Genomic DNA, 16,884 nt, shown 5'->3' on the forward strand with positions numbered 1-16,884 from the left:
AGGCGTGGCCGGAGGAGGCGGGTCCTGAGCGCCAGGAACCAATCCCCAGAAAAGGAAGAGAAGGAAGGGGGAGGAGCGACTTCCGACAAACGGAAGTCACTCCTCTCCCTTCTCCCGCCTGTGCCCGTTGCGGGCTGGTTTCCGCTTCCGGATGGTAGTTCCCGGTGGCGCGTTCTGGTAGCTCAGTGGTTGCCATGGAGATTTTGGGCGAGTACGTTGGGCTGGACGGGCAGCCGCACCAGCTGCGGGTGTCCTGTGAGGCGCCCGACGACGCGGACCCTCTCCAGGGCCTATTGTCGGGCGTGGCCCGGATGAGGGAGCTGGTGGCCGAGCTCTTGGACCCCCAGGTGCAGCGGGAAGCGCAGGACAGAGCGGCGGCGGCTCCAGAAGAGGCCTTGGACGGTGAGCTCTGAGACCGTGGAGGGCGGGAAGGTGTGGGAACCCGGGGAAAATCTGTTCGGGGAGCCCGTAGAGTTGCAGACTTGAAAAAAGCTTCGAGGGAAGAATTTCACCTAATTTTTTTTTTTTTGCCCCTTCCGCCCTATCTGGGCGGAATTGGGGCTGATTAATTTGCTTCTACCCAAGCGTTTCCACCACTTTATTTCATTTATATCACACTTCACAAAAACAAACAGCCGGCTCAGTGGTTAAGCCTCGACCTATGAACCAAGAGGTCACGGTTGGATTCCTGGTCAGGGCACGTACCCGAGTTACGGGCTCAATGGGGGCGGGGGGGGGGGGGGCGCGGGGACGGTGACGGTGAGGGGGGCGGGGGTTGGTACGTGCAGGAGGCAGCCGATCAATGATTGATCTCATTGATGTTTATTATATATTTAGAAAGCAAAACAACAAACAAAAGAGCCTGCTGAAGGCCCGCTGTGTGCCAGGCACCGGGCTGAGCTCTGGAGAAAATGCGGTGGGATCTGGCCAGGTAGCTCAGTCCGTTAGAGCGCGGGCTGACATGGTTGCGGGCTCCTTCTGGATCAGGGCTCAGACAGGAATCAACCGATGAATGTGTAAATAAGTGGAGCAACATATGGCTATTCCTCTTCTCTCCTTCTCTCTCTCTCATTCTCCCCCTTCCTCTCTCTCACTAAAATAAAAATTTTTTAAAAAGGAAAGAAAAATAAAAGTGAACGTGATTCCGTTGCTCTCCTTGTGGATGGACCTCAGAGTGATTAGGGTGAAACAGGCAAACGCTTATTCAGGAGTGAACCGATGACGCCAGGACCTCTTGTAACGCCTGCAAACCGAGAGAACCCAGGAAGGCCTCGGAGAGGGCCTGACTGAGCTGAGTGTTTTACCAGCTGTGAAGTCACAAACGCGTGGAAGACTGGCCTCTAGTCCTGACCGGTTTGGCTCAGTGGATAGAGCGTCGGCCTGCGGACTCAAGGGTCCCAGGTTAGATTCCAGTCAGGGGCATGTACCTTCGTTTCGGGCACACACCCAGTGTGCAGGAGGCAGCTGATCGACTTTTCCAACTCTCTATCCCTCTCCCTTCCTCTCTGTAAAAAATCAATAAAATATAATAAAAATAAAGTAACTCTAAGAATAGGAACAGGTGCCGAAGATTGAGACAGATTTTGGTGTGAAGAGTCTTAAGAGCCCAGGCACTCCTGTTCTCCCATATCCCAGTGTTGTAGGTGCAGTTTGAAAATAGAAACGTGAAATTTAGCTGCATTAACCTTTTTAAAATATTGTCTTGAATGCAAAAACAGGTATTCATTTTGACTGGCCCAAACTGTAGGACCTATGAACTAATTATTGGAGGCAGGGCGTAACTCCTCTGTAGAGTAGCTGGAACTCTACTTGCCTTTCTCTTCCATTTTGATTGCATCTTGGTAGTTCCAGATCATGCGAAGGGGCCCGTTTGGAACATTACACTGAGTTCAGATAACAGATTGTTTCCATATCAGTATATTGAGAGTGAAGTCCTGTTTCTTGGCTCCAGAAGTACCTCTCTAATCTCTTGAAAATGTTGTCATTGGCATATGGACAGGAGTATAACTAGAGCCATTTTTTAAAAATCTGATATTAGTTATTGGAAAAATAACTGCCACCTGTTCGATGAATGGTGGGTCAAGCTGCATTGACTAATGACCAACCAATCAGTAGAAACCACAACACTGGATTGAGATCCTCCCCTGGGAGCTCCCCTACAATTCCGGCCCTGAAAAGCCTGTGGGACCTAGGACCCAGCCCGCTTTCTGTATGGAACAGTATGCCTTTCCCCACCTCCTTCCCCCAGGCCCGGTTTCCTTGCCTCTTGCTCTGCATCTCTTTCCCCAAGCTCCAAGGGCCCTCTTTTGCCTGTTACCTTGTTTCCTGAGCCCATTTCTTCTACAGCTCACTTCTGCCTCTGTGACTTTCTCAGTAACTTTCTCTTATAGTCTGAAAAAAAAATGGTGGGTCAGGAATATTTTTGTATAGGTTGGCATGTTTTTGTACTATTTGCTTAATGAAATCCCCATAAAACTTAGGTTTGAATTACCTTTGTTAAAAATAATAGAATACATTGGTCCGTGGGGCTCAGTGATTAGAGGGTCTGCCCATGCACCTTAGGGTCTTAGGTTTAATTCCTGGTCAAGGCCATGTACCTGGGTTGCAAATTCAATCCCTGGCCCTGGTCCAAGCACATGGGGGAGGAAACCAATCAATGTGTTTCACATCAGTGTTCCTCTCTCTCTCTCTCCCTCCCACCCACTCTCTCTAAAAATCAATGGAAAAAAATATCCTCAGGTGAGGATTAACAATAACACAAAGGTAGTAGAGATTAAATGGTGAATGTTATGTTATATGAATTATATCTCAAATAACAATGTACAAAATAAAAAATTACAAGTACAAAAGCAAAGTGATAGAACTTAATACTAAAAGCACTCCAGTTACCAAATACAAAGGAATTGAACAGACAGTTCTCCAAAACAGATATATGAGGCCAATAAGCACATGGAAAGATGTTCAACATCATTGGCCAGCAGGAAAATGCACATTAAAACCACAATGAGATATCACTGCATGCCCACCAGGATGGCTATCATAAAAAAGAACAGTAACAAATGCTGGCTAGTATATGAAGAAATTGGAGCCCTAATTATTACTGGTGAAAATGTAAAATGGCCCTGGCTGGTGTGGCTCAATTGGTTAAGTGTTGGGGTCACCAGTTTGAGTCCCGGTCAGGGCACATACCCAGGTTTTGAGTTTGATCCCTGGTCAGGGTGCATATGGGAGGCAACTAGTTAATGTTTCTCACTCCCCCTCACTCTTTCTCTCTAAAATCAATTTTAAGACATTTTTTTAAAAAGAAGAAAATGTAAAATGGGGTACCTTCTTCAGAAAAGAGCTTGGCAGTTCCTCAAAAAGTTATACATAATGCCCAGCCAGTGATGCTCAGTGGTTGAGCGTCAACCCTGAACCACGAGGTTGCCGGTTCAATTCCCAGTCAAGGCAAATGCCCGGGTTTCGGGCTCAATCCCCAGAAGGGGGAATGCAGGAGGCGGCCAATCAATGTTTCTCTCTCTATCCCTCACCCTTCCTCTCTCTAAAATCAATACAAACATATTTAAGAAACAACACACACGAAGTTAAGCATAAAGTCAACATTTATTGACCCAGCAATTCCACTCCTAGTTCTCACAAGAGAATTGGAAGCATGTTCACACAAAAACTTACACAGTAATGTTCATAGCAGCATCATTCATAATAGCTAAAAAGTGGAAACAACACAAATGCTCATCAACTGATGAGTGGATAAACAGGCTGTGATATATAGGGGAATATTGTTCAGGATTAAAAAAGAATGAAGTACCGATACATGCTACATCATGAGTGAACCTTGAAAACATTATGCTGAGTGAAAGAAGCCAGTCACAAAAGGCCACACACTGTGTGATTCCATTTATATAAAATGTCCAGAATAGGCAAACCTAGAGAGATAGAAAGTGGTTGCCAATGATTGAGGACAATAGAAAGTGACTGCTAATAAATGTGGGATTTCTTTTGGGGATGATGAAAGTGTTCTAGAATTAGATAGTCATGTTGTACAATTTTATGAATATACTACAAATCAAGCTGTATACTTTATAAGAGTAAATTTTATGGTTATATGAATTATATCTTCAAAAAAGTAATAGGAAAGGTTTTAAGCACCAAAATTACTGAAATCTTTTTTTTTAATTTTAAAATAATATATTTCCATTGGTTTCAGAGAGGAAGGGAGAGGGAGAGAGAGACAAACATCAATGATGAGAGGGAATCACCGATCGGCCACCTCCTGCACACCCCACACTGGGGACCGAGCCCACAACCAGGGCATATGGCTCTACCGGGAACCGAACCTCGAACCTCTGGCTCATAGGTCAACGCCCAACCACCGAGCCACGCCGGCTGGACTGAAATCTTTTTAATGATACATACTTCAAATCTGGAATATACATGGTTTTATTAATCCTAAAGTGAAATGGTCTCATTATCAACCATTTTAATTATATTTCTTTCAACCACTGAACACATTGTCATACAAATATTTATTTTAAAAGGTGATAATGAAGATGATGCAGAAGATGAAAATAACATTGATAACAGAACTAACTCAGATGGACCATCTGCAAAACGGCCAAAAACATCATTTTAACAATAGCTGTATGAAATGTAAAAGACTGCTGCCATGCTTGCTCTGCAGCCCACATACTAAAATTGGAACAATACAGAGAAGATTAGCAAGACCCCTGCACAAGGATTACATGCAAATTTGTGAAGCATTAAAAAAAAAAAAAAAAACTACAGCCATATCAACATCTGCTCTAATTGAGAAAAGCATTTGTTTTGTTCCTCTGGCACAGTTTTGTCAAAGAAAAAAACTTCTGTTTCCAACAAAGAAAGATATAATAAATGTTTAGAAATGAATCTGTTTTCTTGAGTGAAGAATTTCAGGCCAACTTCTGTTTCCAACAAAGAAAGATATAATAAATGTTTAGAAATGAATCTGTTTTCTTGAGTGAAGAATTTCAGGCCATGGAAATAATAGGGAACACTTCATAATGTGTAAAATCCTTTAAGTTGGCAATTCGTATTGTTTTCTACTTTTTAAAAAAAGATTTTTAAAATTGGTTTTTAGAGAAATGTTGATGTGAGAGTGAAACATCGATAGGTTGCCTCCTGCATGCCCCCTTACCAGGGATGGAGTCTGAAACCCAGGCATGTGCCTTGACCGGGAATCAAACTGACAACCTTTCCAGGCACAGGATGACACCCAATCAACTGAGCCACACTGGCCAGAGCTTTTTCATTTGTTTTCTATTTCTAAAAATAATTATTGAATTAATTTGTGTGATATCTGCATCTTTTAACTTCTTTTATTATAAAAAGTACATGTCACCCACTGGTGTGCCTCAGTGGTTGAGCATCGACCCATGAACCAAGAGGTCACTGGTTCAATTCCCAGTCAGGGCACATGCCTGGGTTTATGGGCTCAATCCCCAGTAGGGGCCATGCAGGAGGCAGCTAATCAATGTTTCTCTCTCATTGATGTTTCTAGCTCTCTTTCTCCCTCCCTCTCTCAAATCATATATATTTTTTTTAAGTACATGTCATGGTTTGTGGACAAAAATATTTCAAAGAACTGTCATGAGCAAGTGATGAGATTGGGAATTGACTATAAGAATGGAAATCTGGTCCTGGCCAGGTGGTTCAATTGGTTGGAGTGTCGTCCCATACACCCAAAGGCTGAGGGTTCGATTCCCAGTCAGGGCACATACCTTGGTTGCGGGTTGCCTTCCTGGTCGAGGCACATACAGGAGGCAACCAATCAATGTTTCTCTCTCTAAAAACACCAATAGAAAAAAAATATTCTCGGGTGAGGTTTAAAAAAAGAAGAAGAATGGCAATATGTATCAGAATTGTACACTTGAAACCTATATAATTTTATTAACCAATGTCACCCCAACAAACTTAATTTAAAAACAGCAATAACAGTCTGCTTAACTAAAAAGAAAACAGGAATAGAAGTACTGAATGAAGATAAAGAAGACCCCTTGAGAAAAACCCGAGGAAACCTTGAATCCACACTCACACCCAATATACAGACATCCAGAGATGATACAATTAAGTGACTATATAGGCTGTGGCAAAAGTAGGTTTACAGTTGTGAATGCACGAAACAGTTTATTCTTACACTGGAGGCCCGGTGCATGACATTTGTGCATGGGAAGGGGGGCAGGTCTCTCAACCTGGCCTGTGCCCTCTCACAGTCCTGGACCCAAGGGGTCCTTAGTGCTGCTAAAGAGGTGGGAGAGGCTCCCACCATCCCCGCTGTGCTCACCTGCTGTGAACCCAGCTTCTGGCTGAGCAGCACGCTTCCTGTGGGAGTGCACTGACCGCCAGGGGGCAGCTCCTGCGTTGAGCATCTGCCCCCTGGTGATCAGTGCACGTCATAGCAATCAGTCATTCCACCGTTTGGTCGATTTGCCTATTAGCCTTTTATTATATAGCATTATTATTCATTATTGTATTTCCCATACGAACAACTGTAAACCTATTTTTGTTCCAACCGGTATATTTAATTTGTAACTTAAGAGAGCCAAATGGGATGTTCTTTTATGCTGTGAACACAAATATAATCTTTAAGTAAACATTCTGTGTTGACTTTGATATTTCCTCTCATCCTGTAACCATACTGATTTTGCTTAACGAAGGACTATATTTTAATTATCCTCCCTCTTTAAAAAAAATGGTTTTATTGATTTCAGAGAGAGGAAGGGAGAGGGAGAGAGATAGAAATATCCATGAAGAGAGAGAATCATCAATCAACTGCCTCCTGGATGTCACCTACTGGGGATCCAGCCCACAACCCGGGCATGTGCCCTGACCGGAATTGAACTGTGACCTCGTACATAGGTCAGCATGCAACCACTGAGCCATACTGGCTGAGCTCATTTTGTTTCCTTCTTTGTTTAATATATTTTAAAAACTAGAGGCCCGTTGCATGACATTTGTGCACTGGGGGTGCAGGGGGGTCCCTCAGCCCTGCCTGTGCCCTCTTGCAGTCCAGGACCTCTTGGGGGATGTCCGACTGCCAGCTTAGGCCCACTCCCTGTTCCCTAAGCTGGCAGGCAGACATCCCTCAAGGGGTCCTTAGCGCTGCCTTAGAGTTGGGAGAGGCTCCTGCCACCGCTGCCTGGTTCCTGACTGAGCAGAGCTCCCCCTATGCGAGCTCACTGACTACCAGGGGCAGCTCCTGCGTTGAACATCTGCCCCCTGGTGGTCAGTGTGCATCATAGTGACCAGTCGTTCTGCCGTTTGGTCAATTTGCATATTAGGGTTTTATTATATAGGATATGTTTATAAGTAAGAAATTTCAAGATACCTGTGCTGTGATTCAGTGTTTTATTGTCTAGGCCCGTGGTCAGCAAACTGCGGCTCTTTGGCCCCTTGAGTGTGGCTCTTCCACAAAATACCATGTGCAGGCATGCACGTACAGTGAGATTGAAACTTCGTGGCCCATGCACAAAAGTCGGTTTTCGGCCTGGGCGAGTCTATTTTGAAGAAGTACCGTTGATATTTGGCTCTGTTGACTAATGAGTTTGCAGACCACTGGTCTAGGCTATAGATTTGATGAATCTTTTCCTTTAACTTTAATACTGATTTTAATTCTTATGCTATCTTCTTCATACGTGAGTCCTATGTGTAACAAAAACGGTCATGTTGGCCGTAACCGGTTTGGCTCAGTGGATAGAGCATCGGCCTGCGTACTGAAGGGTCCCAGGTTCGATTCCGATCAAGGGCATGTACCTTGGTTGCGGGCGCATCCCCAGTGGGGAGTGTGCAGGAGGCAGCTGATCGATGTTTCTCTCTCATTGATGTTTCTAACTCTCTATCCCTCTCCCTCTCTGTAAAAAAATCAATAAAATATTTTTTTTTTAAAAAAGGTCATGTTGAAGGACCGGTATAGAAGAAATGCCTAGCTTCTGTGGCACTGAGCGGCCCGTACTTCCCCTGTCATCATATGAAATGTACTGTAGCAGCATTATTTCTTCAGCTACTCAGAATTTTTTTTAAGTTTTATTAAGAAGGACTCGACTTTTAAAGGAAATAAAGCTAATGTTTTTTTCCAAGTTAGAAAATCAGTTGGAGACATCTGTGGCCCTCAAGTTTATTATGAAGTATTTTTATCTAGTTCCTATTTAGCCTATAAAATATATCTCTCAGTGAAATTGTTCAGTCTGTACAAATATAGAATATTATTTCTTATATGGCTAGAAGAGTCATACCTTTGACATCCTGAAAACCTATGCATTTTAACTTAATTGTCAGCCACCATGTGGTAATAAAATGTTTATAAGAAATTTCTGTTTGAACTGATTGTAGATGAGCACTGCAAAGCTCAAAACTGTATTACCATAAATGCAGCTAGTGATAGTTTCAAATAAAATTAACATATTAATTAAATAATACTACCATCACTTGTGGTAATTATTTCTTGGGTATCTAAGTATATTGTAAATAGAGTGTAAAATTCTTATAGAAATTGAAAAATACAGGAATGGGCAAAAGTAGGTTTACAGTTTTGAGTATATAAAATGCAGAGTTTATTCTTGTATTATTATTATTAATTATTGTATTATTTCTTTTTATTATAACTATAAACCTACTTTTGCCCACCCCTATATTTGTAAAACAATACTCAGTTTTAACAAATCAGAAATGAATTGATTTCTCATAGTTTTTGTGATGAAGTTGAGTTCTTTTCTCATTACTTAGAACATCATAAATTTCAGGTAGATTCAAGAATTTTAGAGTAAAGAACAAAGCCATTAAACTACTAAAAGAACCCTGACTGTAGCTCAGTTGATTAGAGCGTCGTCCGATATGCCAAGGTTGCTGGTTCCACCCCCAGTCAGGGGCACATACAAGAATCTACCAGTGAATACATAAATAAGTGGAACAACAAATCCATGTTTCCCTCTCTCCCCCCACCTCTCTAAAATCAACAGAGTAAAAACCAAAAGTGGTCAAAGAAAATGGGATAATAATTTCTATAATTTCAGAGTGAAGTTTTCCTAAGCAAGTTTTTAAAAATCCAGAAACCATAATAGAAAAAATTAGTAAATATGATTACATAATAAAGTTTCTGAACATTCTGTGAATAAGGTTAAAAGACAAAGAAGGTAAAAGGCCGAAACCGGTTTGGCTCAGTGGATAGAGCGTCGGCCTGAGGGCTGAAAGGTCCCAGGTTCGATTCCGGTCAAGGGCATGTACCTGGGTTGCGGGCACATCCCCAGTGGGAGATGTGCAGGAGGCAGCTGATCGATGTTTCTCTCTCATTGATGTTTCTATCTCTCTCCCTTTCTCTCTGTAAAAAATCAATAAAATATATTTTAAAAAAAAAAAAGAAGGTAAAAGTATTTCATATTTTCAGCACAAATGACTAAGAATTAATTCCTTTTATGGATCTCATGTGCACCAGTCAGAAATACACTAGAAATGGGCAAAGGAAAGGAACAGCAAGATCACAAGAAATACACATGGTTTTTAACTGAAAATGTTCCACTTCCAATAAGTGAAAATTAAAACCATAATACCATTTTTTTACTTTCAAACGGAAAGATCACAAGTTTTTTGTTTTTAAAAATATATATTTTATTGATTTTTTTACAAAGAGGAAGGGAGAGGGATAGAGAGTTAGAAACATCGATCAGCTGCCTCCTGCACACTCCTTACTGGGGATGTGCCCGCAACCAAGGTACATGCCCTTGACACCGGAATCAAACCTCTGACCCTTCAGTCCGCAAGCCGATGCTCTATCCACTGAGCCAAACCGGTTAGGGCAAGATCACAAGTTTTGATGCAAGATTGAGCTGGGAAGGATGTGAGGTCTATAATACTAGTATATTGATGGCGAGTATAAACTGATGTAAGCTCTTTGAAGGTCAAGTTGACAATTCTGATAAAATGTTAAATTGATTCAGCAATTTTACTTAAAGAAATTTATCCTACATATAATAGCAACAAGTGGACAGATCTGTTTACAGAACTATTCACTGCAGCATTCTTCTTAGTAACAAAAAAAAGTACACAACCTAAATAAATGTCCATCAGAAGATCCTGGTTAAATAAAAATAGAACATGAGTATACTAGAACATTTGTGCAGGCATTAAAGCGACCAAGATATAGCTCTGTGTTGTTAAGGATCAACCTCTAGGATATGATGTCAAATGTAAACTAGAAAATATAGAACAGTGTGTAGAATGCTACTATTGGAGTCTATTGGCTAGGATGTGCTTATAATTTCTCTGAAAGGATAGTCAACCTGCTTCTAGAGAGATAGGGGTCGGGAGTGAGAGGGGGATTTTTCATCATATACTCATTTTGTTTTATTTGCATTAAAAAAATCATGTTACGTATTTTTATACACAAATACAGAAAAAGTTATTGTGGAGTCTGCCACCACCACCACGGCTGCCACGGCCGCCTCCGGGACAGCTGCGCTCCTGAGCATCCCCAGGGCAGCGTGCTGGAAGTTACTGACAGCTAAATCCAGCCCTCAGCAAATCCACCTCCTCCTCCACACCTTCAGGGTGAGACCCCTCCAGATCCAAGCTGGGCTCCATGGCTGAGCAGTTTAACTGCCACTACTGCAAGGCCTCCCTGCACGGGAAGAAGTACGTGGAGAAGGAGGACCACCACTGCTGCCTGGACTGCTATGACGAGCACTGTGCCAACACCTGCATGGAATGCCACCAGACCATCGGTGCAGACGCCAAGGAGGTCCGCTATAAGGAAGGCTTCTGGCACGACACCTGCTTCCACTGTTCCCAGTGCCAGCACCCCTTAGCCACCGAGAGCTTTGTGGCCAAAGAGAACAAGGTCCTGTGCAAACAGTGCCACCTGCTTGAGAATGCCTACAAGTGCAAGGGCTGCTCACAGCCCATTATGCCAGGAGATCAGAACGTAGAGTACAAGGGGACCGTATGGCACCAAAACTGCTTCGTCTGCAGCAACTGCAAGCAAGTCATCGGGACGAATAGCTTCTTCCCTAAAGGGGAGGAATACTACTGCATGGCCTGCTATGAGGAAAAGTTTGCCAAGCATTGCATGAAGTGCAAGAAGGCCATCACATCCGGAGGAATCACTTACCAGGACCAGCCCTGGCATGCCGACTGCTTTGTGTGTGTCACCTGCTCGAAGAAGCTGGCCGGGCAGCGTTTCACTGCTGTGGAGGACCAGTACTACTGCGTGGATTGCTACAAGAACTATGTGGCTAAGAAGTGTGCTGGATGCAAGAACCCCATCACTGGGTTTGGTAAAGGCTCCAGTGTGGTGACCTATGAAGGACAGTCCTGGCACGACTACTGCTTCCACTGCAAAAAGTGCTCCCTGAATCTGGCCAGCAAGCGCTTTGTCTTCCATCAGGAGCAAGTGTATTGCCCTGACTGTGCCAAAAAGCTGTAAAGCGGCAGGGGCTCCTGCCCTGTAAAATGGAATTGAGTCTTGTTTTTTGTGTTCTCGCCCTCTGACCTGCACTGTCCATAGGGCAAGAGTGGTCTGTCACCTCTTCAAAGTTGCTCCTTCTGTCTTTCCTCCTATTTTATAGTATTACTCAAATAAGGGCACTCACATTAGGATTGAGCAAAAAGCAACCCCGCAGCAGAGTTAATTTTGCGGTGGCTGTAGTTAAAAAACAAACACTTAGTTTACTTTTCTGCATATTTATCATAGAGCAGAAAAGTACCAACCATTTAGCTGCTTAGTGATGTAAGCAAGAAACCTAGGACAGTGGTCGGCAAACTCATTAGTCAACAGAGCCAAATATCAACAGTACTTCTTCAAAATAGACTCGCCCAGGCCGAAAACCGACTTCTGCGCATGGGCCACCAAGTTTCAATTGCACTGTACGTGCGCGCCCGCACATGGTATTTTGTGGAAGAGCCACACTCAAGGGGCCAAAGAGCCGAATGTGGCTCGCGAGCCGCAGTTTGCCGACCACGGCCCTAGGAGATAAAGCCCCCACTCAGGTGCCCTTCCTGGCTCAGCTGGGACCCATCGTGCCATCACAGGACACACAACTGCACCGGCCGCTCCAGCTCCCTGTTCACCCTGTGCCGAGAGTAGAAAGAGGACGTACCGAAACGCATGGTTTCACTTCTTCATCAAAACCTTCTTTCTGCTCTTTGTGCTTTCAATCGACTAATACAAATTTCCAGGAAATTAACATTTGAACTTAGCTGTGAGTCTGAGCTGACCTTTTTCCCATACTAAGGTTTGAGTTCCCCATGTGCCGTGTTTTCTGGACATTCCTACTTCCAAGTGTGGAATGTGCGAGTGATGTGGAGGGTGCAGGCATATTGGAGAGAACAGCCTGTTTCAAAGGACATTGTCACAGTGAATTCTGGAAGCTAGCAAAACTAACCCAGCTGTCCTTTTTATTTTAATTAATATTTTTGTTTTAATTACTAGCAGCATAGTTTTTGGGTTTGGAGACTTACATGAAAATACTTTAGTCCCTCAAATGTTCCTGTAGCTTTGTAGTCATCGAACAGAAGTAACCATGAAACTCTAGGCGGGTGGCTGAGCAGGTGCCAGGACTGTCATTGACACGGATGTGGCATTTCCAAACAATGGCAAGTCGAATCCCATGTGACAGCAGCTGTCTGCTGTTTGTCGCTGCGTTAGAGGCTGCCAGCAGCATCCCTTCTCTGTGATTCTTAGGGCTGTTCCTCACGAGCTTAGCGGGGTTTCTTAGGGAGGAGGGCCACCATCCTCACAGGCAGAGCCGGATTGCCATGCAGTGCTTACCTGAGATGCAGAACCACCTACTTACCGTGTCCTCGCTCCATTGTTATAGTACATAATAGAATGAGAGGATGTCAAAGCGGACATGCAATGACAATACATATAACATGCTCTTAGCAGTGGTTAGAGAAGCAGGCGCCTCATTTCTACTTTTTGTCATTAGCTATTATCATCTAACGTGTCAGGGTGTCCTTACGGAATAAAGCAACATGTAAATTTAAAAAAAAGAAAAGAAAGTTTCTAAAGATTTTTACTTTCCAAAGTCATGCTTTAAATTTAGTAAGGGCAAAACAGCCATGTTTACAGTTTTAAATGTCATTAAGTAATTCAGGACAAAAATGAACCAATCCAGACTTAAAACATAAAAAATCCACCCCACCCCCATTGTGGCTCAGCAGGTGAGGAACCAAGAGGTCACCCGTTCGATACCCAGTCAGGGCACATGCCCAGTCCCTAGTGAGGGGCATGCAGGAGGCAGCTGATCGATGATGTTTCTCTCTCATCAATGTTACCATCTATCACTCTCCCTTTCTCTCTAAAAATCAACCAAAACATTTTTTTTAATCCATTTCCCATCTGACTACTACTTGTCAGATTAGGGAATACAAAGTGATTTCTAAAGAAGTTAGGAAAACAAAACAAAACCAAAATAGAAAAATAAAAAGGTTAGGAAAACTGGACTAAATATGAGGTAGGATACCATAAAAAAAGGTCAGAGGTTTTTCCTAAAACCAAAGTGCCTTGCCTTGAAGAAATTGCCTCTAGCCAGTGCACTATTCTTAAACTATTAAGCAAATTTCAGTGTAGCTGCGACTTTTCCATTCTCAGGTGACCTTTGGGGTCAGAATTGCTTTATTTAAAGACATGGCCCTTGCCCTAGCCGGTTTGGCTCACTGGATAGAGCATCAGTCTGGGTACTGAAGGGTTCCAGGTTTGATTCCGGTCAAGGGCATGTACCTTGGTTGCAGGCATATTCCCAGTAGGGGGTGTGTAGGAGGCAGCTGATCGATGCTTCTCTCTCATCAATGTTTCTAACTCTCTATCCCTCTCCCTTCCTCTCTGTAGAAAATCAATAAAATACATATAAAAAATAAAATAAAATAAAGACATGGCCCAGGAAATAGTGAATGCTAGGCAGTAAGCTTCTATTTAAATCTTTTAAAAAGTAGCAGTTCACACTGGGGCCATTGGGAATTTACTCTGGTGCCAAAAATTCTGAAGATAGAAGCCACTTGCAGAAAAACATTACTCGTTTAAATAAGTGCTTTATGGGGCCAAGGGATTGCCCTGAACGCCAGAATACTATAATGTTTGTTGTAGCTCTAAGGGGTTGTCATGACACTTGGTACATGTTAGATGGTTTTCTCAAGGCTCTAATCACCACTTAAAATATACACTTGTTTGTGAATGTGGTATATATTTTTCTCTGCATCAAGAAGGAAAACCCCGCCCTGGCCAGGTAGCTCAGTTGGTTAGAGCATCTTCCTGATACACCAAGATTGAAGGTTCAATCCCTAGTCAGGGCACATACAGGAATCGACCAATGAATGCGTAAATAAATGGAACAACAAACCGATGTAAGGAGAAGGATCCTAAGACAACCAACATAACAAGAATTGTTGGCAAAAAAAAAAAAAAAAAAAAAATTGGGAAACTCATTTTAAATTTTGGCCATAAAAGAACACATCAGTCCATGCTGAAACCTGAAAGAGTTTGGTAACTATCTGCGATAGTGTCAACAAAAAAAGTTGAATAACCAAACTTACCTAGCACGTGAGACAGATTATGCTCTGCACTTAGTAGTAAATGTTAACTTTAACCTTTATTCTCCCTGGAGAGTGAACTAGATTGTTTTGCAGTCTAGAGAGAGAGGTGTTCCGCGACACTGAGCATCATGCATGCAATAGATCATTACTGAGCACCTGCTGCTCTAGGCACTGGGGCAGGGGGCATACAGCAGTGAACAGGCCAAATCGCTCCGCTCATGGAGTTTAGATCCTGACAAAACACATGTCATGTGATATCACATGGTAAGTGCTTCGGAGAAAAACAGAGAAGAGGGATGCTGGATTTTCAATTGGGTGGTGAGAGGCAGCCTCACTAAGCTGGCACTTGAGCAGAGGTCTGAAGAAGGGGATGGAGCAGGCCGGGGCCAAGCACCCAGGCAGGCAGGCAGGCAGGACCGAGGGCAGAGGCCCTGGAACAGGTTTTTCTGGTGTGTTCTAGAATCAAGAAAACCAGTGCGGCTGGAGTGGAGTCAGGGGCTGAGTGTTATTAGGAACTGAAGTAAAGGTCAAGGGCCGTTTATTTATGACTCTGTACGCCATGGGAAGGACTTTGGCTTTTATTCTGAGAAGGGAAACCACAGGAGGAACTTTTGAGAGGAGTAAGAGTTTAAAAGGATCCCTCGTCAGGGGTTTGGCAGCAATCTCGTAGGGAACTTAAGGAGCAGATTTTGGTGGGTGGAGAGATCAGCAGCTTGGTTTTGGACATCTAGTAAATATCAAGTAGGCAGTTGGATATTCAAATCTGCGGCTCAGGGGAGAGAGACAAGGTAGTAATATAAATGTGGGCATTTAAAGCTATGAGCCTGGATGAGATGATCAAGGGAGTAAAAAGAGAAAAGGGACGGGGCGGGGGCAAGCCAGTATTTAGAAATCGGGCAGATCCCCAAGGAGGAACCAGCAAAGGAGAGGGGAGGAGCTGGTAAGGAAGAGAAAAACCAGAAAAATATCTAGACCTGGGCTAACACATAGTGGCTACTAGCCACTGGTGGCTATTTAAATTCTAATTGAAACTAAACCCAGTTCCCCAGTCACATTAGCCACATCTCAAGGGCTCATTTCATGTGGCTAGTGGCTACTGATTGGGACAGCACAGATAAAGAACATTCCATCCTCGCTGAAGTTCTACTGGGCAGTAGTGATGAGAAGCCAACTGAAGAAAGTATCTCAAAGAGAGGGAATGTGTCAAAAACTGCTAATAAGTAATTGGAGGACTAAGACTTGACCAAAGGATTCAGTTCTGTGTAAGTTACCAGTGACCACTTGACAAGAAAACAGTTTTGGTAGAGTGGAGGGCAAAAACCTGATAAATGGGATTCGGGGTAAACTGAAGGAGAGGAGGTGGAATCAGAATATGCAGACACTTCATTTCCAAGCCTGGGCTCCAGCTGGCAGCTGTCAGCAGTCTACTTGCGGAGGTCCAGGGCTGAGGGGCCTGACAGGCCCAGATCCATTCCAAGCAGTGCAGGACCATGGGTGTCACCCTTGCTCATCTCCAGCTTTGTTTTCTCTGGCTGTGGGGCTGGGTCTTGTCACACCTGGAGAGCTTCAAGAAGCAGGAGTGAAGCTGTCCTCTCCCCCTCACCTTGCCACGGGACCACCCCAGCCTGTCCTGATGGTCCGCAGCATTCCTGGCTGACTCCCCTGGATCCTGGCCTTCAGTCAGTGACTTCCTCTACAATCATAACCTCTGATTTCTCCATGGTGACACGCTGGAACTATATATACCGACTATAAGGCTCTGGTCAGTAGGCCTCCCCCTTGTAATAATAAAGTCTATTTAAACTTTGGGCGGGGATTTGCAATTCAAACAGCTAGGGTGAAGTTACCACAAAATAGTTTTTGAGGCGGTTCCAAAAATAAACACCAGATCTCGTGACTAACAATTGAGTCTTTATGGTGCAGAAAACCCTGACAGACTCACTTGAAGACCTGCCTCTAAAAACAGGATTGCCTGGACTATGCCCACAGAAATGGACATAATTGGTGGAAAAGGGATCCTGACATTGTTCATATGAGCTTTGCGATTTTTATTCCCTTGGGTGATTCTAATATACAGCCACAGTTCAAGAGCCCACTCACTGCCTTAGACCAAAACAAAAATACTAATGCATGATGATTCCCAATCATGGTCTACAATTACATGGCACTTAAAAAAAATATGTTGTAGAAATTATAATGACGGCAAATGTTTGATGCAAACATGAGTCATGTGGTATTGTGGCAAGCTTTTCTGCCAGTATTTTTGAGATTGAAAATGTTAAACCCATCTAAAAAATCCACACTGGATATTCTCAATAAAGACTTTAA

The 16,884-nt window shown here is 43.4% G+C and overlaps 2 protein-coding genes and 1 non-coding gene across 3 annotated transcripts; all 3 read left to right on the forward strand.

Moving 5' to 3' along the window:
• The first annotated feature begins 156 nt into the window (after window positions 1–156).
• LOC139009300 (EKC/KEOPS complex subunit GON7-like) lies at window positions 157–8,381 on the forward strand. Its single transcript, XM_070413536.1, has 2 exons — window positions 157–402; window positions 4,539–8,381. Exons 1-2 carry the CDS (start codon window positions 195–197, stop codon window positions 4,631–4,633), a joined length of 303 nt encoding a protein of 100 aa, XP_070269637.1. The 5' UTR covers window positions 157–194; the 3' UTR covers window positions 4,634–8,381.
• Window positions 316–16,049, forward strand: LOC139009295 (four and a half LIM domains protein 1-like). The gene is made up of 2 exons (XM_070413522.1): window positions 316–402; window positions 10,421–16,049. Exon 2 carries the CDS (start codon window positions 10,607–10,609, stop codon window positions 11,447–11,449), a length of 843 nt encoding a protein of 280 aa, XP_070269623.1. The 5' UTR covers window positions 316–402; window positions 10,421–10,606; the 3' UTR covers window positions 11,450–16,049.
• LOC139000133 (U6 spliceosomal RNA) lies at window positions 4,667–4,772 on the forward strand. The gene has a single exon (XR_011469534.1). It is a non-coding gene; the product is annotated as a U6 spliceosomal RNA (small nuclear RNA).
• Window positions 16,050–16,884: the final 835 nt, after the last annotated feature.

Source organism: Myotis yumanensis, unplaced genomic scaffold (assembly GCF_028538775.1).
Source record: "Myotis yumanensis isolate MYYU_CA2020_CCGP unplaced genomic scaffold, mMyoYum1.0.hap1 SCAF_1, whole genome shotgun sequence".
NCBI classification, from domain to species: Eukaryota; Metazoa; Chordata; class Mammalia; order Chiroptera; family Vespertilionidae; genus Myotis; species Myotis yumanensis.